Source organism: Callorhinus ursinus, unplaced genomic scaffold (genome assembly GCF_003265705.2).
Source record: "Callorhinus ursinus isolate GAN/ISIS: 27379988/994484 unplaced genomic scaffold, GSC_fseal_2.0 scaffold12, whole genome shotgun sequence".
NCBI lineage: Eukaryota > Metazoa > Chordata > Mammalia > Carnivora > Otariidae > Callorhinus > Callorhinus ursinus.
Genome location: NW_027397074.1, coordinates 39,724,821 through 39,750,689, shown reverse-complemented (window position 1 = coordinate 39,750,689; position 25,869 = coordinate 39,724,821). Strand labels below are relative to the sequence as shown.

General features: G+C 38.2%; 2 protein-coding genes across 2 annotated transcripts in view; one reads left to right on the top strand and one right to left on the bottom strand.

The window, feature by feature from the left end:
• CCDC126 (coiled-coil domain containing 126) overlaps positions 1-2,651 on the bottom strand; it is a 113,606-nt gene extending 110,955 nt beyond the window's left edge. Inside the window, exon 1 of the mRNA XM_025873028.2 lies at positions 2,442-2,651. The gene's annotated coding sequence lies outside the window, so the exon portion shown is untranslated. The remainder of the gene's footprint in view (positions 1-2,441) is intronic.
• Positions 1,937-24,227, top strand: TRA2A (transformer 2 alpha homolog). Its single transcript, XM_025873017.2, has 8 exons — positions 1,937-2,142; positions 12,546-12,679; positions 16,184-16,349; positions 17,678-17,866; positions 20,968-21,083; positions 22,573-22,698; positions 23,028-23,095; positions 23,253-24,227. Exons 1-8 carry the CDS (start codon positions 2,107-2,109, stop codon positions 23,261-23,263), a joined length of 846 nt encoding a protein of 281 aa, XP_025728802.1. The 5' UTR covers positions 1,937-2,106; the 3' UTR covers positions 23,264-24,227.
• The last annotated feature ends 1,642 nt before the right edge of the window (positions 24,228-25,869 follow it).

Sequence of the window (25,869 nt, the reverse complement as noted above, 5' to 3'; positions counted from 1 at the left end):
GAAATGTCTCAAAGAGTACCAGGGAGCTAAGCATTTAAAAAAAAAAAAAAGAATGAGGGACTCCTGGGTGGCTCAGTTGGTTAAGTGTCTTCCTTCGGCTCAGGTCATGATCCCAGGGTCTTGGGATCGAGTCCCTCATTGGGGTCCCTGCTCAGTGCGGAGCCTGCTTCTCCCTCTGCCTGCCTCTCCCCCTGCTTGTGCGCTCTCTCTCTCGCTCTCTCTCTCTCTGACAAATGAATAAATAAAACCTTTATAAATAAATTAATAAATTAATTAATTAAAGCAAATTCCAGATACATCATTTCATGGTAAAACTTTTTTCTTTAAATATATCCACCATACCATTATCACACCTGATAAAATTAATTCCTCAATATCATCACATTTTTAGTCCTTATTCAAATCTTGCTGTCTTAAAACAGCTTTTTTAAAATCAAAATCATGAGGTACTTATTTATGTCTCTTAAAACTCTTTTAGTCATTAATAGTCCACCTTTCCCCCCTATACCCATGTTTTTAAATTTATTTACTCTGTTGGGGAAATTTGGTTATTTGCTCTGTGGAAACAGACTACTTCCTTCCTACTGATTTTTTTTTAACTAATCTTTCTATTCCTTGTATTTCCTGTAAATTATTGGTTAGAACTAAGGCTTAATTAGATTTGAGCTCAATTTGGAGGAATCACAGATACTTTATAGAAAGCGCTGTGTATTCACTATCGCATCACATGAAGAGGTACATCAATGTCTGGTTGTCTCTGTTTTAATGGTGCTAAGATGGATTGGGAGGTTCAAATAGTATCAGTCTGATTCCCTCATTATAAAGTTCAACACCTTTTTAATTTTTAAAAAATTTTTTAAAGATTTTATTTGTTTGTCTAAGAGAGAATTGAGAACCAAATGGATAGATTTGAGAGGTCTTGCCTATAATCTGTAAGGAAATGTCTCAAAGAGTACTAGGGAGCTAAGTATTTTTTTTTTAAGATTTTATTTGTTTATTTGACAGAGAGAGACATAGCAAGAGAGGGAACACAAGCAGGGGGAGTGGGAGAGGGAGAAGCAGGCCTCCCGCTGAGCAGGGAGCCCAATGTGGGCTAGATCCCAGGGTCCTGGGATTAAGTCCCATATAAGGTTCCTTACTCAGCAGGGAACCTGCTTCTCCCTCTGCCTGCCTCTCTCACTCTCTCATTCTCTCTGACAAATAATAAATAAAATATTTAAAATAAATAAATAAAAGGGGCACCTGGGTGGCTCAGTCAGTTAAGCCGCTGCCTTCGGCTGGGGTCAAGATCACAGGGTCCTGGGATGGAGCCCCACATCAGGCTCCCTGCTCCGCGCACAGCCTGCTTCTCCCTCTCCCTCTGCCTGCCGCTCTGCCTACTTGTGCTCTCTCTGTCAAGTAAATAAAATTTTTAAAATCTTAAAAAAAGTAAATACATTTGAAAAATGAAATTGATACAGTTGCCTGGGGGGGGGGGAGGGACTGGAGACAGGAGAGAGGCAAGGAACTGTGACTTTTCATTATACACCCCCCCGTTGATGTATTATGTTGATAGCATTATAAAGGGCAATGGTTGCAGAAAAGTAATAGACTGCTGAAAATACCCAAAAATAAGAACATATTAATTTTATAATGTATATGCTTCCAGTTTTTTCTGTTCCATCAGAATCCATTTGGAAAATATTTAAAAGGGCCAAGGTCAATAAAAGCTCATCTGGTTACTCAAGATCTTCAAAAAGAACTACGTGTTAGAAAGGGGTCCTAAGTTTGGAGGTCACTCTGCTGAGGATTCTGTTCCAACGCAACGAGACTCCCAACACAGGTCATCCCCCTGCTAGGCCGGGACCACCACAAAGCCTCGCGGGAGGCGGGGCTAGTGACGTCTAGAGACGTCCCGCCCCCTTACGTCGCGCACTGGGAGGCCAGAAGGTTTCTGGCGGGGCCGGCGCCATTTTGCCGGAGCCTGTGACCGAGTGGGAGTGGAGTGGGGCGGCCGTTGTTGCCGACTCTTTCCTCCTCCCCACGGTCCAGTCAGCGGTTGATTAGGCTATCGGCCCTCAAGCCGAGACTTGTCTCTTATTTAGTTCTGGGGAGCGCCTGGCCGACATGAGTGATGTAGAGGAGAACAACTTCGAGGGCAGAGTGAGTACAAAGCCGCGGGAGCCGTCTTCGGCGGCGGCCCGATGCTCGGGGTTTCACGGGGACGAGCGCGGTCGGGCGGGGTTGCGGGGAGTCCTGCGGGGGCCCGCGGGGAGCAGCCTCTGGAGCCATCGCGGTTGTTTCCTCACATACCAAGATGGCTTCTGGGTTCCACTCTTTCCCCAAACACCGCGGATAACCCCTCTCCCCGTTTTTTGGAGACTGACTGATACCTGGACTCCTGGGTCCGATTTCCCCCCGCAGTGCGCCCTCCCTTCTCCCCACCCCTGAGGCTTCCTTACCTCTGTTCCGAGGAGTGGGTCCCCGTCGCGGTGGGGCGGGAGGAGACGGCAGGGAGTTCCCCTCCGGCCGGATAGTGGTAGGTGCTTCCTGCGGTGGCATTTCTGGCGACCCCGAGCATCGTAGAGGGTCTCGGGGTCGAAACTGCGCGGGGCTGTTGTCCGGGCGGGGAGAAGCTGGCGTGGGACTAGCTGGGGCCTGTGTCTCCTTGGCTCTCTATTGCAGTGAGCGGCCGCGTCTCTGTTGGAACCGGCGGCGTTGCGTCTATAAAGGCGAAAGCCTTGAGGTTGAAGGTGGGACGAGCCTAATGAAGTGGTTAGTCAACGACCGCACCGACCCTTAAGCGTTCTTAAGACGAGAGCTGTGAGGGGAAAACTACGCAAGGAGTCCTTTTCCCTTAATGTCCCTTCTACTTTCTTTTCACTTCAAAATGAATGTGGAAATGCTAATAACGCCTGATTTTTCTAATTCCTTGATGTTGGGTTTTTTCTCTCTTTATATCTCAACTTCTAATGCTTTCCTTCCTATGAGCTTTCATCTAAAAACCACTTCTTTACAGGTTTTTACGGTAAACAAAAAAATCTTAATCTTATATAACTGAACAAATTTTGTGGCTCAGTATTTTAAAAATAGCTAGTCAGTTTTACACTATTCTGTAACTCAAAACGCTACCTGAAAATTACAGATCTCCCTCCCATTTCTCACCCCATCCCCCTACAAAGAGGGCTCAAGGATTTCCATTATTTGGGGTCAATGAATGTAAAGATCACAAAGATACCTTATCCTTAGCCTAGATGTAGTAGAACATTGATAGTTTGAGTTCTGCTTCCGAAGTTACCCTCAGTGGTAATTGGTGGAAGTGGGTTAGTGTGAAACCCTGGAAAGAAAATCCCCAGGCAGCGTGTTCTTGCTGTTGTGTTGGTATTCTAGTCACTAGGGGAAACGCATAAAAACACTTAAGGTGTATGCTAGATGGAATGAATTTTGTCTTTTTTAGAAGCCCATAATATAAGTACTTGGAACCAGTTAAATCAGAAGGTCAATTTGGGCTTTTGTTCTTTGTGAGGAAAAAGATTTTGAATAGGTTCGAAACAAAACTACTTTTTAATGCCTTTAAGATTAGATTTTTAAAATAAAATCTCGATCCCAGCTATGAGTGAGTAGTTGAACCTGCTTTATTAGGATGAGATACTGATTGTCCCAACAAAACTTTTTAAAAATCTTATAATAAAAACATTTGGTGGTAATTGTAAGCTGCTCGTTTTGATCATGTTAGGTAGTTATGGGAAGTAATTTTGCTACCCATTAATCTTTCCGTCCATTGATTTTAGTACAGAAATTCATTTTTTTGCTAATGTTTGTTTTGATTTGGTTTGTGGGAAAGTGAAGAGGACTACTATTTGGGATGTTGTTTTCCTTTAAGTTTTTACCAAGTCGAGGAATGGAACAAGTTCTAGGTTACTGTCACCTTACCCACCTGAGAAAGCAATGTAAGATTCCCACCCAATTTTATGCTAAAATATATGTAGGCATTAACATTCTTTGTTAATAGAAGGGTTCTCCATCCCCCCCTTACAGTGGTTATTATGGCTGTATTTTTGATACGTGATACCTAAGTGTATTTTAGTGTAAATGAACTCAGCAGATTGAATAATGAATACGCCTACCCTTACCTGTTACATCTTTTTTTTTCTTTTGTAGGTTGAGGTAATTGTCTTTTTGTAATTGGTTAAAGAATTAGAAGAATGCCAGAAGCTTTTCTGAGGGTGTACTTTTTCTATTTTTAAATTGTTTCTTACAACAATTTAATATTCACTAGTGCTTTTGGTTTTTAAACTACTTTGATTTCTTATCTGCTAACCACAGACCGGCAGTTTTTAAAAATTTTTATAGACTACAGTTGTGTTATCTTTGTATCTAAGTGTAATGACCATTTAGAGAGGCTCAAAACAGGATTTTCAAATGATGTTTTTGAGGTTTCATTGACAGGTCAGATTTCATTTGCTTTATCTCTGGAATAAATAAGTACATATTAACCCCATCTTACTGTAAAGATACCTAGACTTAGAGGGCAATTTCCTAGAGACTGCAGAACACATCAAAGAAACAGGACTAATACTAATAGTTCTTATTTTTATAGCATTTTAGAATCTTACCACCCTCCCGCCAGATCTTTGACATATTTTCAAATGTACTACTTCTAATCATTTTGCAAGGATTGGAGTACTCATACCTTTGTAGAAATTAAAAACTGAGGTCTAGAAGACCATGTAGCCAGGAATCAGATTTACAGGTCCCAGTCCATTGCTCATTGCATACATACAGTATACTGTATATATTTTGATTTAGTTTTTAAAAAGCACGCTGTACTTCAGTGTCTCAGACACATATTAGTTTGCTAAAAACAGTTTATAGCAGCTTAATTTTCCACTATAGATTAATGTCTCTTCCATTGTAGAGGACTGGAGTAAAAGAACGTTAGGAAAGAAAATATAATTGGCTGAATTTTGTTATAAGTAACCCTAATAGTTAACCCAATCAAAATTCGCTTCTGCCTGAGGTAAAACTGTTAAGCCTCTGCTGCCTTTTTAGTAAAGGTCAGGTGTTCTTGAGGGAAAAAGAACTTGGAGTCTAAGAGATGACTGACAGCTCAAATCTGGGTAAAAGTAAGTATATAATCAAGTGTCCTGTGATAGAATTAATAAGGAATTGAGAAAATGGAGCTGAGTAGTTTAGTGAGCTGGGGAAAGGGAAAGCTTTACCTAATATGTAAAACTCACATTGGATTTTATGGTTAGAGAATAGATTGGTTGTGTGGATATGACAATGCGGAGGTTGCTGGAGTAGTGAGAGGATAGATTTGACTCGATAGGCAGTCAGATAATGGAGGGTTTTTAATTCTAGATATAGGGATTTGGACTTAATCCGGTATGCAGTAAGAAATGTATGGATTCTTAATTCTGGGAGTGGCATAATGAAAGGAATTTTAGCAAAGAACAGAAGGACTGGTACAAGAAGAGCAGCAAGGCACACTTGAGCTATTTAAGGAAGGAAATTTGAAAACTCTGGTCTAAACAGGACAGCAGTGGGATGTAAAGAATGAATGAGACATTTTCAAGGGATCCAGGAGAAGAGGGGTACCATTAAAATAGTTTCATTAAAGCAGTTTGTTTGGGGCATGTATATCAATTTAACAGAAATATTTTAATTGGAAATTTGGAGCTGAGAATGAGGCTGGCACTTGAGCTATGAATTTGCTTGTCATCTTCATCAAAAGAGTTGGCTTCACACAGCTTCAACTAAAATTAGGATTTAGGCCTCAAAAAAATTGTAGTCTCCTTCATAGAAATTAAGGGAAATGGAAATTAAGCTTTTCTTACAATTTTACTTATTTTGTTCACCTTCTACCCCTAATTTATTTTTTTAACCAATTTTAGAAAAATGTTAAGCCCAATTTTTTCTCATACAGTGGCCCATTGTTTTTAATAGTGGTTAATGATTCTCATGTAGGGGTCCATCTTATAATTCCATAATTGTCTATGCTTTGTAGTACAGTTGAAGAAGAAAGATAATACTTGTCTTCTTTTCAGAGTTAATTCTGGCATCTTGAGTAGCTAGAATATTTTTAAAGGACTCCTAGTGTTCTCCTTCTTAATGTATTAGATGGTTTGACTGGATGACAGAAGTGAAAAGCAAAATACAAATTCTTCTGTACCCGTTTGGAATTAAAATGTGTGTTAAGATATTTTGTTAAAGAATAGCAGAAATGTGGGAAGCTTTTTTTCTTCCCTGAAACCTGATTTGTAATAATTGGGGTGATGATTGTGCCATTCAAGACCCATTTTGGTGACTGGCTTTAAAAAAAAAAAAACCTTAAACTTTGCTTTAAATTTTTCTGTTGATGAAACTTTAATAAAAGTGAGAGTACAAGTGAGGTTTACCCTCTCCCTTCCTTTAAAAAAAAAACAAAATCTTTAAAAAAATTAAATTAAAAAATACAAATAAAATAGAATCTCTCTTTTACAGGTAAGAATGTCAGGTCAACAATTTAGCTTTTCAAAATACTTAGTTTCTTCCGCAGTTTAATTTCATGTATCTCATCAACCTATTACAAAAGGATAAGACTTCCTTTCTCATGATACTGACAGTATTAAACCCAAGACAGCACTGTCTTGGGTTTAGTTTATTAAAGCTAAGTGCTGTCATTTATCCAGTTTTAATGCTTTTTTATTCCTCCTGTCATTTTTTTAAGCAAAGAATTTTTGTAAACTTAAGGAAATTTTTTTTTTTTTTTTTAGATTTTTATTTAATCTGACAGAGAGACACAGTGAAAGAGGGACCACAAGCAGGGGGAGAGGGAGAGGGAGAAGCAGGCTTCCAGCGGAGCAGGGAGCCTGACGCGGAGCTCGATCCCAGGACCCTGGGATCATGACTGAGCCTAAGTCAGACGCTTAATGACTGAGCCACCCAGGCTCCCCACTTAAGGAAACATTTTAATGCTCAAATTTTAATATTTGAGACTCTTTCACTGAAGGGTGCTAATTTGCTCAATTTAAGTAGAAGGTGGGATTTTTTTAAAGGAGCAGTATAACTAATTGTGCCCTCAGTGCACGGATTTGTCATAGATGCTTAATGGTTTGTGCCATTCCTAAAATGAGAATAAAAAGTCCTGATATTTGAAAGATTTCAGAGGGTTTTAAATATTTAGGAGAGTCGTAAAAACAAACAGATGAGTTTTGTTTATGGGTTTATTTTTGTAAATGAACTGAAGTTATTTACCTGTGGTATGTGTAGTGTAAACAAGTGTGAAATGGCCATGGATAATCAACATAATAATTTCCTAAAATCTTCCTGACAGTGTGAAAACCTTTTCTTTGATACTATCAGTGGGTGCTCAGGCATCAAATAATTAACCCTGGGACCTTTGTAAAAGGTATATATTTGCATGCCAAATGAGTTAATACGGATTATTTGTTCACCTGTGTAACAGATTTAGCAAGACAGAAGTGCAGGTGAGAAAATGATAATGATCAGATGGGGAAAAGAATCAGTAAACACTGTTTAAAAAAAAAGTTGAGAGGGGAATAATGAAAGGAAATGTGGTTTCCCTTCCCTCCTTTAGATTACTGTCAATATGTAGTTGTGTATAATCCTTATTATCTCATGATTTTCACCAAAAGTATAAGTGACTAGGGCTGCCTGACCAATCTGAGGTAGAAGTTATTTTTTTTAAACTAAGGTCCTGTAGTCTTTCTTACTCAAGATTCATAAATAGTCCCATGATATTAGAAGATGAGAACCTAAGTAGAAAATTCTGTAACAGGTTCTTAGTATTGTTTTTAGTTATTTATTGGCTTTTAATATGGCTAAACTTTTTGGACATTACAATTGATCATGACACACAAGCTGGCTGGTTTATGAACCATATTTAAAATTTATACAGAAGATTATATAAATTTTACAGGTAATTTCACAGTTGTGGATAGTTTAAATTTGATAATGTATGCATAAGTGCCAATTCCTATATAATTTCTTTAAGCATTTCCAGAATTATTCCAAACTTCAGAGAATGTAAAGACACAGTGTTAGAATCTGTGGGCCTTTGTAGATGGAAAGACTGCTTTAACCTCACTTAGAATGCAGCATGTAGGTATTTTCTTTTTTAAGGAATTGCTTTAATAGCAGTTACGGGTTAAGAAGAAGAGAGTGGAAGTACTTCTTTTTTAAGCTTGAGAGTCCAAGAGAAGCAGCCTATCATACTCAAGAACTGCTATTTATGTAGACTGAAATTAAAGAATTGGATAAACAAAAATTTCCCATAAGCCGCAAAGAATGAAGTTCTTAGTACAATAAATATAAGTTTTTGGAGTAATTTAAGTACCCCTCCCCCCTTGGGACATGAAATTTACCTAAATGCACTGATGTATTTTTATGGAAATCGACCTCCAACTTTCATAAAGTAGTGGGAAAATATATTTGAGAAAGTTTGTTTTAAAAGTTTATGCTATTACAGACTTGAATTTGTATAAACTTGGCACTATGACTTGGCACAGAATTTGCATTGCCATAATAGAATGGGTTACAGTTTAGCATTTTTATGTTATGTGTTTATTTTATTTTTTATTTTTTTTTAAGATTTTAGTTATTTATTCATGAGAGACAGAGGGGGAGAGAGAGAGAAGTAGAGGGAGAAGCAGGCTCCCAAGGAGCAGGGAGCCCGATGCGGGACTTGATCCCAGGACCCTGGGATCATGACCTGAGCCGAAGGCAGACGCTTAACCATCTGAGCCACCCAGGCGCCCTGTTATATGTTTATTTTAATGGGCTATAAGTACTAAGCTTATATTTGTTGTTGGAATTTTTTTCTTCTACCTATTATATGATACTAGCTATATTAAAAGATAAAAGACTGCAATTGCTTACTGTAGGAATTGTTCATGTTCTGCAACAATGTGCGCATATGTTTAATAACCCTTCGCCTTGATTGAAGGTGGTTGTTGTGGTTGTTTACAGTGTGTAAAATGGCAGTTTATTTTAACACATTGCTTGAATTGGATATACTATGGTACTTTCATAGTATTCATAGTTAGCTCTCTTATTTTTGGCTGTGTCCTTCAGCTTCCACCTGAGGTACCTTGATAATAAAGAATAGTTAAAAGAACAAAAACACACCGTTTAAGCAGGTTGTACTGTGAAAACTTTCTGCCTGGCCTCTGGTTTATAATAGGTAAGGTAGACTGGAAGCCTGTATGATTGCTCTTAAAAATGTGGATATAATTTGTTTGAGTCAATCTGCACATTTCAACTAGACAGCATATTTTTAAATGGTTGTTGGATCCACATGCAGGTTACTGAGGAATTTGCAGAATTTCTTGATGGGACAGCTTTAAGAGTAGGTTAAGTATAGGGTAGTGGAACAGGACAGATAACGCCCCTTCTCAGTATTTTATTTTTCTGTTTGCAATTTTCAATTCAGTTTCCAAATTCTGAATAGTTTTATGTGTGTCTTTGAAAAAAAAGTTGAAGTTATCATTTTGTAATGAAGACAAGTCAAAGGTAGAAAAGGATAATCTAGCATTTGTCCATAAAGGGCTTATTGTACCTTGATATCTAATGCACAGTTTAGTGAAAATGGTACTTGGTACTAGGTTTTGAAAAATGAAGTTACTTAAATATGGCAAATATTCACATGACCATTTTGTGTGCATGAAGACTTAACTACCAGTTCTTAGAATGGTGGGCCTTTTTTTTTGGTATTACAATAAAAATAATTCTGAAGAATTAAAAGTTTATTTTATGCTTTGTAGTTTATTCTTCAGGTTAAGTTTACTGACAGTTATTGATTAACCTTTTTGATGTCTCCAAATTGTTTTTGGAGGTTAAAATGGTAATAACAACTTTGTAACTAGGTGTTACAGGGGAGTTAAGAGGACTGTTTCTTTACCTTGAATGATTCCATGAAGAAATTTATGCAGATTCAGGTTTCTTTGGTATCAAAACTGAAGGATGGCAACAAAGGAGGTGTTAGGTATTTATGACACCTTAGATAATTAAAAAGCAAGACTTTTAAAAAAATAAATCCTAATATCTTTTGAAAAGATACTTTTGCATCTTAATGTTTTGTTACCAAACCAAAAGGAAATTTTCATTTTTCCAGTGAGTTGCTATGCCAGAACTGAAATTTAAACTTTAAAATTTAGGATGTTACTAAGTTGCCTTGTTTACATTAATTCCTAAGAAGTGGCAATTTTCAGCACTGTTGAACAATTTTCAGCTGTTTATAAGGGAAGACTTGGACATCGAGTGTACACATATTTGCACCATAATATTTTTATCATGTACTAGAAAGTAAGCATTTAAGAATAAATCTTGGATTTTAATATAAGACTGGGATTTCTATACTTAACAAAATTAAAGGTTTAACTGTCACAGAATGCAAAGCATTCTGAAATGTATGTATAACATGAACTATGGTGATATTCATAGATACTGTTCCATCAACTGCTGTTAAACAGTAGCATAAACAAATGTTATACCACGGGATCAATTTTATAGAAGGGAAAGCCAAGAGAGAGGGGAAGATACTCTTTTCAGCTTAATGAACCAGCCTGTGTGATTCTTCAGTTACAAGCAAATTAGCTATTACTTTTTTTACTGAATATGCTGCTTTTACAGTTTCAATGAATGAAAAAGCCTAAATTGCTGTGCCTGCTCTAGGCATTTGTCCAGGAATTTAGAGGGTATCAGAGATGTGGTGAAAGACTTATTGTAGGTAGCTAAATGGGAAAGGTTGATATTGAACAGAAAGGTAGCTGTATATTTCAGTTTTGTTTGCATCTGAAAAATAAATAGGCCTAGGCCTAGCAGCATTAGTACAGTTCTTGATAAATAAATCTGTTGGCATTAAACTGAAAGTAAAGGGAAAGTCTTAAGAAAGCTGTGTGGTAGGTAGTCTTGTGGCATAAATGAAAATCGGTGTGAAGTTGGGGTGATTAGTTACTCTAATAATCAAGGCTCGGATGGACAGAGAAACTGAACTGTCCGTCCTGCTTTGGTCATAAGTGCCTCATATATCTGTCAAATTTAAAAAAGTCTCTTAATCAGTTTTAAATCATTTGATTTGGAGAGTTCTGATTTATATCCGACTTTTTCAGAAGCCAGTTTTCTGTTACAGGATATAGTCACTGAAGGAAGTATATGTATGCAGAACTGCATAAAATATGCAAAACTATGAATAAATTGGTGGGATCAAAAAATAAAGACCCATGATACTAATTTTGTAACTTTTTGTACATTATACTTCATGGATAATATAGAATATTAAAATGGCATGGTTGCAAAATTACAAGTATTAGTAATTTACAAGCCAAAGGGGAAATTTTAAGAATTTCATGCCCTCTTTTCCCCTTAGTTTTTTCTTTATGTTGCTTTTACATTAGAACATATGTTTCTGATTAAGTTGGAATGTGCAAAGATAGTGGTCAAACATACTTGGGAGAAGATGTTAGTAATTTCACTAATTTAATTTTTTTACTTCTTTGAACCTCAGCATGTGTCCTGTAATATGTGAGTTTAGGTAGGTGTATACAAATTTCAGCCTAGAATGCTTTGCTTTAACTGTACGTTGGTATCTTAGCATGGCTTAATGAAAGCTTATTTTAAGATGACTAAGAATCTTCAAGTTATAAGCTAGGTTGGGGGGGCTACAGTTAGATTTATGTTGGGTGTTAAGTATTTATATTAAAATTGTTCACGTTTTAGGAACTAGGATGAAACATGAAAGGGGAGGAGGGTGAAGAATATGGTAAAAACATTTAGAGAAATTCAGTAAATTCTCTTTGTTAGAAGCTAGACTTTGGACAATTTTAAAGATTATAAAATTGTTTTTTAATAAACTAGTTATTTGCACTTTACCTGCTGGCTTTTCCATTTGGTAGATAACATTCTGAACTCCAGCAGAGTTTTATAAACCCCACGTGCTTAAATATACTAAATGTTCTTTTTCCATTAAGGTTAATGTTCGTGAAGAAATTGAAGAGTTTTTTCCAAGAATGTGGAAGATAAATCAAGATAAAAGAAGGCTAATGAAAAGTATTAAAGATCAGAAAATTAAAATTGAATGGGGGAAAAAATTGAACAGAAGATTGGTCAGATAGAAGCACTTGAATATTTTTTTTAAGGCTATTTTGAATTGTTTGAATTGGGGAAGAATACACGAAGTATGAAAAATGAAAAACTCAATGAAGAATGAAGAGAAGTAGAAAGCAAGAGTGAAGTAGAATTAAAAGAATCTGGAAGAATGAATGGGTCCTAGGTTAAGTAAATGTATGGTTTATGTTCCAGTGTCTGTATGATCAAGTTGTAGATGAATTTGCATGATTTCTTAGTTAATAGAGAATTGGTGATCTGGTTCAAGTAGGGAATTATTGAGGACAGTTAGCAGTATTAACAATGGGTTATTAATGAGCTGAAATTTTTTTCTGGAGGGTGTTGCCTAACCATTTGTTTTTCAGGAGCAATCAATATAAATAATTACGGTACTTTAAATGTTAGGTGTTAGGCATCTATGTGACCAGTGCCATTTGTAATACTGTCTTCTTTGTTAGGAGTCTCGCTCTCAGTCAAAATCTCCAACGGGAACTCCTGCTCGTGTAAAATCGGAGAGCAGGTCAGGATCTCGTAGTCCATCAAGGGTTTCCAAACACTCAGAATCCCATTCTCGATCAAGATCAAAATCCAGGTAAGTATGCTTAAAATAATACTTAAAATGCGATTTTTCAGAGCAAGGTGGTTTTTACCAAGTCCTTCATTTTTGCTGCATTTTGTATAGAAATTTCACAAAATCATGAAGTTTTTCTCAAATGGGGGAGTTAGAAATGAATGTTCTTGGGGCACCTGGATGGCTCAGTCAATTAAGCATCCAACTCTGGGTTTCAGCTCAGGTCATGATCTCATAGTCTTAAGATTGAGCCCTGCATCAGGCTCTGCCCGCAGGAGGGAGTCTGGTTCTCTTCCTCTCCCACTCATGCTTGCCTGTGTGCACTCTCTTTCTCCCCCCCTCTAAAATAAATAAATGAATCTTTAAAAAAAAATGAACGTTCTAGATAAAGATTTGATTTTCTAGATAAAGATTTAGATAAGGCAAAGTCGAGTCATCTCTTAGCCCAGTTAACCTATCTAAGCTAGCTATTAATATAAATTAAATGTGTTGATTGATTTAAATGTACTTGGCAATGGGGATTGGAGTTTGGTTTTATTTATTTGTTCAACAAAAATGTAATTTTCTCCGTTGGAGACTTGGCATGTAATTTAGTGCAGAGAAGGTTGATGTATCTATGTTGTACTAATTATCGGAATGATTTGAGAAGATTTTTCAAGATTGACATTCCAGCTACATCCTTTACCTGAAGATTGTGACTCAGTAGGTTCAGGGTGGAACTCTGGCCAGATATATATAGTTGGGGCAGGGAGTGGGGGAGTCTCTGGATGATTGAGAAGCCCCTGCCAGTATCATCTCTACTGACAACAAAAACACTAGTGAACCACTACAAAGTTCACTGTACCAGGTGCAGGGGTGGGTGAAAGAAAGTTTAAAAACAACTTGGACAGGTAATTCAATTAAGTCATAATTTCTTGATTAGAGACATAATTTGTTCTTGTATAGAGTTTACTTGCCAGTGGAGCATGAGACCGAAGAATTGGTTAAAGGGCTGTACTTTTCTTGAGTCCACAGCTGTGTCTTTATCGTATCCAGGATCCAACTTGATTTACTAACCACTCTAATTAAATCTACATGTGCAGAGTAGCACTGTGTAGAATTTGGGTGTACAGACAGAAATGAGCATATTTTCATTTTAGGATCTTTGCATTTGCTGCTCTCAGCCTAGAATTCTCTTCTCTCAGATACTCAGTTACTTGATTTATTCTCTGCCTAAGCGTCACCTGAGAATATTTTATTCCCTTACTCTTAATTTTTTTTTTTTACGATTTTATTTATTTATTTGACAGAGACACAGCGAGAGAGGGAACACAAGCAGGGGGAGTGGGAGAGGGAGAAGCAGGCTTCCCGCCGAGCAGGGAACCTGATGTGGGGCTTGATCCCAGGACCCTGGGACCATGACCTGAGCTGAAGGCAGATGCTTAATGACTGAACCACCCAGGCGCCCCTCCCTTTACTCTTAATTTTTTTTCATAAGACTTGACACTATCTGATTTAGAGGAAAGTTAGGCACTCTTGAAGGGTTTTTAATTAATCTCATTTTTCATTACTATTTAAAAATAACAATTGATGGGGCGCCTGGGTGGCTCAGTCAGTTAAGTGTCTTCCTGCAGCTCAGATCATGATCCAAGGGCCTGGAATCAAGCCCCACATCAGGCTCCCTGCTCTGCAGGAAGCCTGCTTCTCCCTCTCTCACTCTCCCGCTTGTGTTCCCTCTCTTGCTGTGTCTCTGTCAAATAAATAAATAAAATCTTAAAAAAAAAACAATCTTTAAAAAAATAACGACATGTTAAATGACAGGTTTTCTTATTAATGTTTATCTTTTATATTGAGGCTATAAATTAGTGCTAAGGAAAATGGAAAGTATCTAAAAGTATCCTAAATCTGCTAGGAACCACATCTCCATGTCTTGCCAAGGAACCTTTGTTCTTGCTAGTCCTAAAACACTTTTCCCCTGTCTACCTAGTAAAATTTATGTCTCCTAGGTTTATTGTTAACCTTCTTTGTTTTGAATAATCTTCCCTCATTAGTTTGATTCCCTTCACCCATGGCACTGTCTTTTTAAACTTTCTGGCCCTTAGCGTGTATAACATTTATTGAACATTCAAGTTATTTTGTAAGACTGTGATCATTACTAGGGTGCCTGGGTGGCTCGATTGGTTAAGCATCCAACTCTTGTTTTTTTTAATATTCTGTTTATTCATTCGAGACACAGATACAGCATGAGCAGGGGGAGAGGCAGAGGGAGAAGCAGGCTCCCTGCTGAGCCAGGAACCGGACGTAGGGCTCGATCCCAGGACCCTGGGATCATGACCCGAGCTGAAGGCAGAAGCTTAACCATCTGAGCCACCCAGGTGCCCCAGCATCCAACTCTTGATCTCAGAGTCGTGAGTTCAAGCCCCATGTTAAAAAAAAAAAAAAAGACTGATCACTTCTGATCTGGGTGTTTATTAAGGATGGGTCACATGAATAGTAAATAAATTGTTGCATTAAGGGGCGCTTGGGTGGCTCAGTCGTTAAGCGTCTGCCTTCAGCTCAGGTCATGGTCTCAGGGTCCTGGGATAGAGCCCCACGTTGGGCTCTCCACTCAGAGAGCCCACCTCTCCTTCTGCTCTTCTCTCTCTCTCAAATAAATAAAATCTTTAAAAAAAAAAAAAAAGAAAGAAATTGTTGCATTCAGTGGCAAAGAGAATCAGAGTGACTGGAAATAAGAGATAGATGACCTAGGGAATCAGCAGTGGAGGATGGGTGAGGTACTGTGGGAAGCTTGAATAAATGAAGACTATTACTTGGGCATTTAGGTTGAATTAGTTTAGCAGATGCTAGATTGCAGTGGGCTAAAGAAAGATTAGAAGGGAAATGGTATTTAATAGTGAAGGGAATATAGAACTATATTGAGAAGATGGTAAGAATTAAAGGATTTTACTGTGGTGGTAATGGTAGTTGGTGGTTTGTGTTGTCTTTGTTGTGGTAAGATACACATAAAATTTACAATTTTAATCATTTTTAAGTGTACGGTTCACTGGTAGTAAATACATTCACATTGTGCAGCCATCATCACCATCTGTCCCCAGAGCTGTTTTCATCTTGTAAAACTGAAACTCTATACTCATTAAAACAGTGGCTCCTTGTTTTCCCCTCCTCCCAGCCTCTGGCAACCATTTTACTCTCTGTATCATTTTGACTACCCTAGGAACCTTGTATAGGTGTAATCACAGTATTTGTCTTTTTGGAGACTGACTTGTTTCACTTAACAAAATGTCTTCAAGTTTCATCCGTGTTGCAGAATATTACAGCATTTCTTTAGTGCTAGTTTGTTTTTTCTTTTTAAAGAAGGTAGAATTGTAACATGCTTGTAAAGTGAAAAGAGAATAGAAGGGATAGACTGAGAACATGATTGTAGTGATTAAGAGAACAAGAGGAAGAATATTCTTTCCTCAGAAGGGAACTGGGATACATGTATATAGATCCTTGGCATTAGCCATCTTGTTTCAGTATTTTTACCTAAATGTATTTCTCTCAAAGGTCGAGGTCGAGGAGGCATTCTCATAGACGTTACACTCGATCCAGATCCCATTCTCACTCTCATAGGAGACGATCTCGAAGTAGGTCATATACACCAGAATACCGGCGTCGAAGAAGCCGAAGTCATTCTCCAATGTCTAACCGGAGAAGACATACAGGCAGCAGGGTATGTGGTTTTTGAAAATTAATGAAAACTTATTTTGTCTTTATGTGTTTAGTCATAGCATAGTATCTTGCTTTCATGAGACTAGACCATTGTTTTAAAGTGGTACTCCAGGGGCACCTGGCTGGCTCAGTCAGTGGAGCATGTGACTCTTGATCTCAGGGTTGTGTGTTCAAGCCCCTCATTGGTGTAGAGATTACTTAGGAAATAAAAAATAAAGTGGTACTCCAGAAACATCCTTAAGCATATGAATATTGTTTATATACATTTAAATGTATTTTCTTGACTTTGAGTAGTTAAAAAAAGGGATGAAATTTGGGGGGAAAATACATGTTCTAAGAATTAAAATGAAAAGTATAAACTGAGTTGAGAATATTGAGAAGAAAAAGTTTTGGTGGGGATTGGGGGAAGCTGGCAAAGAAATAACGTATAATAATAACAGCTAACACATATTGAGCACTGTGCAGCTTTTCAATACATTTAATGGATAAGAGTCTTGGATATGTGACACTGAGGTTTGGATTTTGGCTAACTGGCAGAGCCCAGGTTTCAGCCAGGCTGCTTGACTCTTAAAGTTCCTGTGCTTAACTGCTGTGCTGTGTTGTGCTTTTCCCCCATGTGATACTGAATTATTTAACTGTGATGGAGTCTGCTATTTAATGATGTTTTGGAATCTGTACATAGATTTTCAAATCTGGATAGTGGGAAATTTGAAGGAAATACCCTTGGTAAGAATGAAAATGGAGGAAAGTCTAATCAGCAATTATAGATAAGTCATTTTAAGTACAAATCTGTAAGCTAGAAAACATTTGAATAAATCACAAATACGGCTTTAAACTACGGTAGATTCTTAGTATACATTCTTACAATTGCTGGACTAGAGGGGCGCCTGAGTGGCTCAGATGGTTAAGTGTCTGCCTTCGGCTCAGGTCATGATCCCAGGGTCCTGGGATCGAGTCCCGCATCGGGCTCCCTGCTCCTTGGGAGCCTGCTTCTCCCTCTGCTTCTCTGTCTTTCTCTCCCTCTCTCTCTCCCTCTGTCTCTCATGAATAAATAAATAAAATCTGTAAGAAAAAAAAAATTGCTGGACTAGAAAGTAGGGATGTTTTTATTCGGGCTACAATGGAAGTATACTCCAAAGAAGGCCTGAGTGTACTGTGAACTGTAAAATACAGCTCATCTGGCTTTTTTCCTCTTAAATTCTTCTTTCCCAAGTGACTTGAAACAGTATAGTCTCTGTGTATTAGATGAAGTATTTTAAGCAAAGTATTTCTGTGTGTACTTTTATTTCAGTTTGGAGCTTGAAATTAAATCACATCTTTATTCAACAGGCAAATCCAGATCCCAACACTTGTCTTGGAGTGTTTGGCCTCAGTTTATACACAACTGAGAGAGATCTTCGTGAAGTATTTTCTCGATACGGACCATTGAGTGGTGTCAATGTGGTTTATGATCAGCGAACTGGACGATCACGAGGATTTGCTTTTGTTTATTTTGAAAGAATAGATGACTCAAAGGAGGTAATTTTGTTTTTATAATTATTTTTCAATATGAAATTTTTCTGATGTGCGTGATTATGTGCTAAAAGTTGACTAATAGTCTCCCAGTTCCATAAGCTGTTGTCTTTCATTCCCTAACCTGAGTTTGGTTCAAACTCTCTCTTCCTTTCAGGGGCACCTGGGTGGCTCAGTCAGTTAAGCATCTGCCTTTGGCTCAGTTCATGATCCCAGGGTCCTGGGATCGAGCCCCATGTCAGGTGCCTTGCTCAGTGGGGAGCCTGCTTCTCCCTCTCCCTGCCACTCCCCCTGCTTGTGCGTGCTCTTTTTCTCTCTGTCAAATAAATAAAATCTTTTTTTTTTTAAGATTTTATTTATTTGAGAGAGAGATTGTGAAAGAGAGCAGGAACAGGGAGGAGAGGAAGAAGCAGGCTCTCCGCTGAGCAGGGAGCCTGACATGGGGCTCGATCCCAGGACCCTGAGATCATGACCTGAGCTGAAGGCAGATGCTTAACCGACTAAGCCACCGAGGCACCCCTAAATAAAATTTAAAAAAACAACAGACAACTCTTCTTTCATTGTTACAATTGGAAATTGCCAGTTCACTTTCCAGCTAATATTTTCTGGTGTAGGCATATCCTGATTGAAATCTGGCTTTGTAAAGTGAAGTATGTGTGTTTGAGTTAATGGAAAAAGTAATAAGTATATAAATGTTCTCTTTTGACTTAATGTTACTCATATTCTAAGCAGATGATTAAACTAACTTTTTAGAAATTACATGATACTTTGCGGCTCCCACCTGACTCAGTTGGAGTATGTTCCTCTTGATCTCAGGGTTGTGAGTTCAAGCCCCATATTGGGTGTACAGATTACTTAAAAATAAAATTAAAAAGAAATTATGTTCTTTAAGCTATTAGTTTAATTTTGTGTGGAATTAGCTTCCCATGTATAGTTACAGAGCTTTGTTTTTCTATTTTCATATTCATCTGTCATTCTGTTCTATAATTAAAATATAATGCATAGAATTGGTTTTTTTTTTTTCTTTTCCGTAAGATTTTATTTGAGAGCATGGGACAGGGTAAGGGGAGAAAGAGAGAGAATCTCAAGCAGACTCTGTGCTGAGCCCCACGTGGGGCTCCATATCACAACCCTGAGATTGTGACCTGAGCCAAAATCAAGAGTCGGACACTTAACCGACCAAGCTACCCAAACGCCCCTGAAGCTGTGCTACTCTAATGTATTAGATACTGGATTATATAAAGGGAGCAGTAGGCTTGCTTTCTCTATACTAATAGTTCATAGTGATTGGGTTAGAAAATTCCATTTAAGGAATTTGAAGCCCATTGTTAAAGTTTTATCAAACCCTTTTGGGGGCACTGGGTGGCTCAGTTGGTTAAATAGTCTTGATCTCAGCTCAGGTCTTGATCTCAGGGTCATGAATTCAAGCCCCATATTGGGTCTCCACTACTTTAAGAAGTAAGTGTTGTTGTTTTAATCAAACCTTAATAAATGGCGGGGTACCTGGCTGGCTCAGTTGGTAGAGCATGCAACTCTTGATTTCAGGGTCATGAGTTAGACCCCCCACATTGGGTGCAGAGCTTACTTAAAAAAAAAGACAAAAACAATAAATGGCAAATGTATTATTTTACATGTGATAATAGTTGGACACAGGTCATTGCTATATGCATCAACAGCATTTGATTGCAACATAAACAGTCATAATAAAAGTTAGATGCTATCTGGGGCACCTGGGTGGCTCAGTTGTTAAGCTTCTGCCTTCAGCTCAGGTCATGATCCTGCTCAGCAGGGGAGTCGGCTTCTCCCTCTCCCTCTGCTCGTGTGCTCTCTCTTGCTCACTCACTCTCTCTCAAATAAAATCTTAAAAAAAAAAAAAGAATGAATAAATAAAGTTAGCATATCTTTCAAAATTGGTAGATGCTAGTGGCATTTAGTGGATGGAGGCCAGGAATGATGCCAAACCTCTTACAATGCACAGGATAGCCACCCACAATATAGAACTAGCAGTCCAGAAATATCAATAGTATGGAGGTTGAAAAACCCCAGATAATTCTAACAAAATAACACTCCAGGTTGTAAGTCATTTATGTAATAGACATTCTAATCAGCATTCTCTAATTTTATTTATTTATTCATTTGCGAGAGAGAGAGAGAGCGCGAGAGAGTGAGCAGGCATGAGCTGGTGGGCAGAGGGAGAGAGAAAATCTTAAGTAGACTCCATGCCCAGGGCAGAGCCCAATGTGGGGCTTGATCTCACAACCCCGAGATCATGACCTGAGTCAAAATCAAGGGTTGGGGTACTCAACCCACTGAGCCACCCAGGTGCCCCTTTAATGTTTCGATGTCAGATATTATTATGACTCTTTTTTTGGTTACACATTTGTGATTTGTTTATTTCTGTTCTCGAGACAAAGGTATAAATTTAAAAAATACTAAGATATCTGACCTTAAGTAAAAGTTGTGAAGTATAAAATAATACCACAATTAAGATTCTTTTTTAATATGAAATTTGTCCTAGGTTTGATTCCTCCCGTAACCACCCTGCCAGGGTTATTTCTTTTTTTTATAAAATAAAATGAAAGTGGCAGTTTTACTTTAGTTCCATGGAACTTGCAAATTTGGAAAAGTAGTTGGAATTACTATCCCATTTATTGGTATTAGTGCTGAGGGGCAGAGTGATAGGGAATGTGAATGCAGATACAAAGACAGGAGCATTTGTTGGCAGGTTTAGAAGTTCTTTTATATTTGGAGTTCACTAGGTGGCGGTGTGTTACCTAAGGAATGGTTTTTGGCTAACCTAGACTTGTCAGCTGAATTGCAATTTCTGCTTGGAGTTGCCTAGACTGGAGTTGCCCAGCTTGTATAGTTCTTTCTCAGTATCTGCCCCCAGTCTTCCTTCCGGCAGATGTGTACATAAGAAAACTCAGGGCCATTGACATGCATATAGCAAGGATTCATATGTAAAATCCTGGCCCCTGTTGTTTGGGAAAGAAGTTTAGAGACTTTTAATTTAAATTTCAAATGGAAAAGTGTTAAATTTGTTGCAGTTTTAGTAGTTTCTCATTAGTGAATTATGCGTGACTTTCTGTGCCTCTTCTCCTTTAAAGGCTATGGAAAGGGCAAATGGAATGGAGCTGGATGGTAGAAGAATTCGAGTGGATTATTCTATTACCAAGAGAGCTCACACACCTACACCCGGAATCTACATGGGCAGACCAACTCAGTAAGATTTCAAGTTTTTTAAGCTAAACTAAGAGCCAGAAATTCACCAGAAATGTATGCAAACTTTGGATTAATCAAAAGATAAAATGATTTTTTTTCCTGTAATTAGATTTGAAAGTTATTTGTGTATATTCTTATATCTGTTTGCGGAGAGGGACAAATTAAAACCATCAAAGTCATTCCTGGCTCTTGGTGCCGTACAAATAAAAAAAGTATTAAATACTAGAAAAATAGTGTATGCTTTTAAGTTTTCTCTCTTTTTTTTTAAGATTTTATTTATTTATTTGACAGAGGCACAGCGAGAGAGGGAACACAAGCAGGAGGAGTGGGAGAGGGAGAAGCAGGGCTTCCCGCCGATCAGGGAGCCCGATGCGGGGCTCGATCCCAGGACCCTGGGATCATGACCTGAGCTGAAGGCAGACGCTTAATGACTGAGCCACCCAGGCACCCTTTAAGTATTCTCTTTCTATTCTTATGTGACTTCGGGAGCCTTGTGGATAGGGAAGAATTTTACTGATACTGGTGTGTATTTTTTTTTAAGCCAGTTTTCACATCATACAGAAATAGAGGCTTTTATAAATGTTTTTTGTTTTTTTTCTAAATATAAAACAACTGAAGAACGTATTTCTTAAAAGTGAAGAAGGAAGGGCACCTGGGTGGCTCAGTCATTGGAGGTGTCTGCCTCCGGCTCAGGTCATGATCCCAGGGTTCTGGAATCGTGCCCCATGTCAGGCTCCCTGCTCGTTGGGGAGTCTGCTTCTCCCTCTCCCACTCCCCCTGCTTGTGTTCCCTCTCAAGCTGTGTCTCTCTGTCAAATAAATAAAATCTTAAAAAAAAAAGTGAAAGAGGAATATAAGTAAGCTTTCAATTACTTTGAAACCTTACTGGGGAAAATGTAGGGTTTGGTAAGGAAAGCCTACAAAAAAAACTAAAATGAAAATAGTGTCCCTGTGATTAGGAGTTGGGAAAAACTACAGGAGAAAGTACTCAGAGTTTAAATTTACTGCCAAAGATTTAAAAGCCAGACCTTGAAATTATTTTAGGGCCAGACCTCAGCGTAAGGTAGTTAATTCTTTCTGCTGTTCAGGGTCAGTTAACGTTTTTAAATTCTTGATGTTTATTAATTGCTTTTGAATTAGTCATAAGGACTTACATCTTAGCATTTTGGTGCTGTTTCCCAGCACAGTACTTCATTTCAGCTTGTTGAAAAGAAAAGGTCCTGCTGATTTGGGTTGTGTATTAATAAAAGAACAGTTTATAGGTTGAGAGTTTTGTGAAACTATTCACGGTTATTTATGTAACAGATAGGAAACCAAAGCAAAATAATACCATGGGAGTCAGCAAAGTGAGAGACATGGCAGTCACTGACATGAAAAGGGTTGTTCTTTCTCCCTTATCTTCCCACCTCCCTCCATTTTAGTTAAGTACCAATTGGTATTAAATGATACTGGAAAATCTCATTGATGTAAAATTTTTACATTCTTCTATAGTAGTGGTGGTGGTGGAGGTGGAGGCGGTGGTGGAGGTGGAGGCGGTGGCCGGCGTCGAGATTCTTACTATGATAGAGGATATGATCGTGGGTATGACAGATATGAAGACTATGATTACCGGTACAGGTAATGTTTTAATTGGTAATTTCTGTTCTAAATTAAATGATGGTTGTATTATTTGGCACTTCTAATTTATGTTTCATACATATTAATAAAAATACTTAAAATAGATGATGGTTTCTTAAGAAAGTAGAGGGAGATGATTTTCTCAAGATTGAGAACAAAGGTTAATTATCTGTATTTGCCAGTATTTTGTTGTACCCATATGCTTGCTGTTCTAGTATTAATTGGCACACAGAGAATGTAATAGTATTTGAATGATGGAGAATTTTTATTTTCACTTGCTTCAATGGAGTGATTATGTGGTATGCTAAGTAATCTTTTATTTCCTACAGAAGAAGATCACCTTCTCCTTACTATAGTCGGTACAGGTCACGATCGAGATCTCGTTCCTACAGCCCAAGTATGTATACTTTTACTTTTGTAGCATTAAGAACCTTTCCTAATTAGTGGTTTATTTTAGAAAATTAGGGTATATGGAGATTGATAGTTGGACAAATAATAGGCAAGTCAAACTATAATTGTCATTTTTGACTTTTGTTTTTTTTGCTCTCTTTCAGGACGCTATTGATATACAGAATGGTTGCAGATGAGGACATCTTTTTCTGTGTGTGTGTGTGTGTGTGTGTGTGTGTGTGTGTGTGTGTTGATTTGGGGTTTGTTTGTTTTGGTTTGGTTTTGGTTTGGTTTTTGTTTAATTCTGGATTTCCCCAAGCTTCTAATCCTTCTTACTTCTTAAAAAGAACCCTTAAAAAAAACTTCGTTTATTCACCATCTACACTATGTCAGTTGTATTGCTGTTTCCACCCCTTTTAGTATGCTCTTAAAGATGTAATTGTTGTCATTTGAGTAGTTAAACATCTTAAGTAAAAAAAGGAACTCCCAGTGTTAGGCTTTGTAAATGATTTTTTTCTTTTTTTTTTTTTTTTTTTACTTTTTTTCTTTTTTTGCTTTGTTTTTACAGAAAATTAACTCCTGGCTAATCAAATGAGAAAAGAAATGATCTTTTTAAAGCTTTTGTGTTAAATATTAGATATTGTACTAGAGACCTCCATTTACAACAAACTCCTTTTTTAACTTTCTTTTGGGGAAGGTAGTAACACATAAAGTAGTTCAGTCATGTCAAGTTTGTCTGGGGTGGCATGGAGCAGTCAAATAGTTGGGTGTAGAAAATTTGAAGCTATAGAAGAAAACACTTGGTCATTTCTTTTGAAGAACGAAATTTTTGAACCCTAAAAATTACGTCATTTTTTTAGAGATGAAAAGCTTGTGGACTCCTACAAAATATGTTGTATTTAAAATACATCTGTTAAAACTTACAGTGTGATTTTTGTGTTGAATTTATTGAAATTTAAGTATTCCCTTAATCAGTGAAGGACAACTCTTATTTATTACTTAGAGCAATTATATACTTTCCTGTTAGAAATTTTGCTGTTGGGACAATGGTTAAGCAGGCTGTTATTGTATAGTATAGAGTCCTTAGAAGATACGTGTGAGGAAAAGTAGTCTCAAATAAAAGTTAATTTCTTTGAAAATGGGATTGTCTCTTTATTATGGTAGAATGGGAAAAAATATATAACTGGATTGATTTGGGAACCCGTCCTTTTCCTGACATTTTTACTTATACCCGATAGTATAATTGTTTTTCTTCCTCTTTAAAAATCCTTGTTTTGAGGCACCTGGGTGACTCATTTGGTTGTGTACCTGCCTTTGGCTTGGGCCCTGATCCCAGGGTGCTGGGTTTGAGCCCTGTCCACATCAGGCTCCCTGATCATTGGGGAGTCTTCTCCCTCTCCTTCTGCCCCTCTCCGCTGCTCATGTTCTCTCTCTCTCTCTCTCAAATAAAGTCTTAAAAAAAATAATCATTTTTCGTCCCTTTTCTTTTTTCGTTTCTTTTTTTTAAGATTCATTCGAGAGAGAGAGCACAAGCAGGGGGAGTGGCAGGGAGAGGGAGAAGCAGGCTCCCCGCCGAGCAGAGAGCCCGGCACAGGGCTTGATTCCAGGGTCCTGGGATCATGACCCGAGCTGAAGGCAGATGCTCAACCACTGAGCCACCCAGGCGCCCCTTTCCCTCCCTTTTTCTGTCATCTTAGTTTTCGATATTGGGAATGTTCGGGTACCAAGCACTGTGGTGAAGGAAAGATAAATAATAAGAGTTTATGTCTTGGGCGCCTGGGTGGCTCAGTTGGTTAAGCGACTGCCTTCAGCTCAGGTCATGATCCTGGAGTCCCGGGATCAAGTCCCACATCGGGCTCCCTGCTCAGGGAGTCTGCTTCTCCCTCTGACCCTCTTCCCTCTCGTGCTCTCTATCTCTCATTCTCTCTCTCTCAAATAAATAAATAAAAAATCTTTAAAAAAAAAAAAGAGTTTATGTCTTTAAGAAGCCCACACTCTAATAGAAAACATACTCAGACAACTCTAATGTAAGGTGAGGTTGCTTTAGTAAAGAGGTGGATTATCTTTCGGGTGACTTCTATAAAAAGGTGTAGGAGTGAGAGCTCCTTTGTTTTCTTCCTCAAAGCAATGGGGATAGAATTAAATTATTATAATTTATGTAATACACTGATGGGATCTATGAGATTGAAGTGCCTCAGGTATCTTTGTTTTTTACTTATTTTTAAAGATACTTATTTAGAGAGTGGGGTGAGGGGCAAAGGGAGAGAGAGGAGAGAATCTCAAGCAGACTACTCACTGATGGCTCAGTTTCACGAGCCTGAGATCATGACCTGAGCCAAAATCAAGAGTCAGACGCTTAACCAACTGAGCTACCCAGGCACCCCATATTTTTTATTTTTATTTTTTAAAGATTTTACTTCTGGGGCACCTGGGTGGCTCAGCCAGTTAAGCGTCTCCCTTTGGCTCAGGTCATGATCCCAGGGTCTTGGGATCAGGGCTTGGGCTCCGTGCTCAGTGGGGAACCTGCTTCTCCCTCTGTCACTCCTCCTGCTTGTGTGCTCTCTGTCAAATAAAATCTTTAAAAAAGTAAAAACCTGGGGCGCCTGGGTGGCTCAGGTCATGATCCCAGGGTCCCGAGGTCGAGCCCTACATCGGGCTCCCTGCTCGGCGGGAAGCCTGCTTCTCCCTCTCCCACTCCCCCTGCTTGTGTTCTGCTCTGGCTGTCTGCTATCTCTCTGTGTCAAATAAAATCTTAAAAATTAAAAAATAAAAACCTTAATG

Excerpts from the sequence above, each read along its gene's own strand:
- TRA2A (XM_025873017.2), top strand. The coding sequence starts at position 2,107 with ATGAGTGATGTAGAGGAGAACAACTTCGAGGGCAGA. Across the intron at positions 16,350-17,677 it reads GAAGACATACAGGCAGCAGG|GCAAATCCAGATCCCAACAC; the intron begins GTATGTGGTTTT and ends TTTATTCAACAG. Across the intron at positions 17,867-20,967 it reads GAATAGATGACTCAAAGGAG|GCTATGGAAAGGGCAAATGG; the intron begins GTAATTTTGTTT and ends TCTCCTTTAAAG.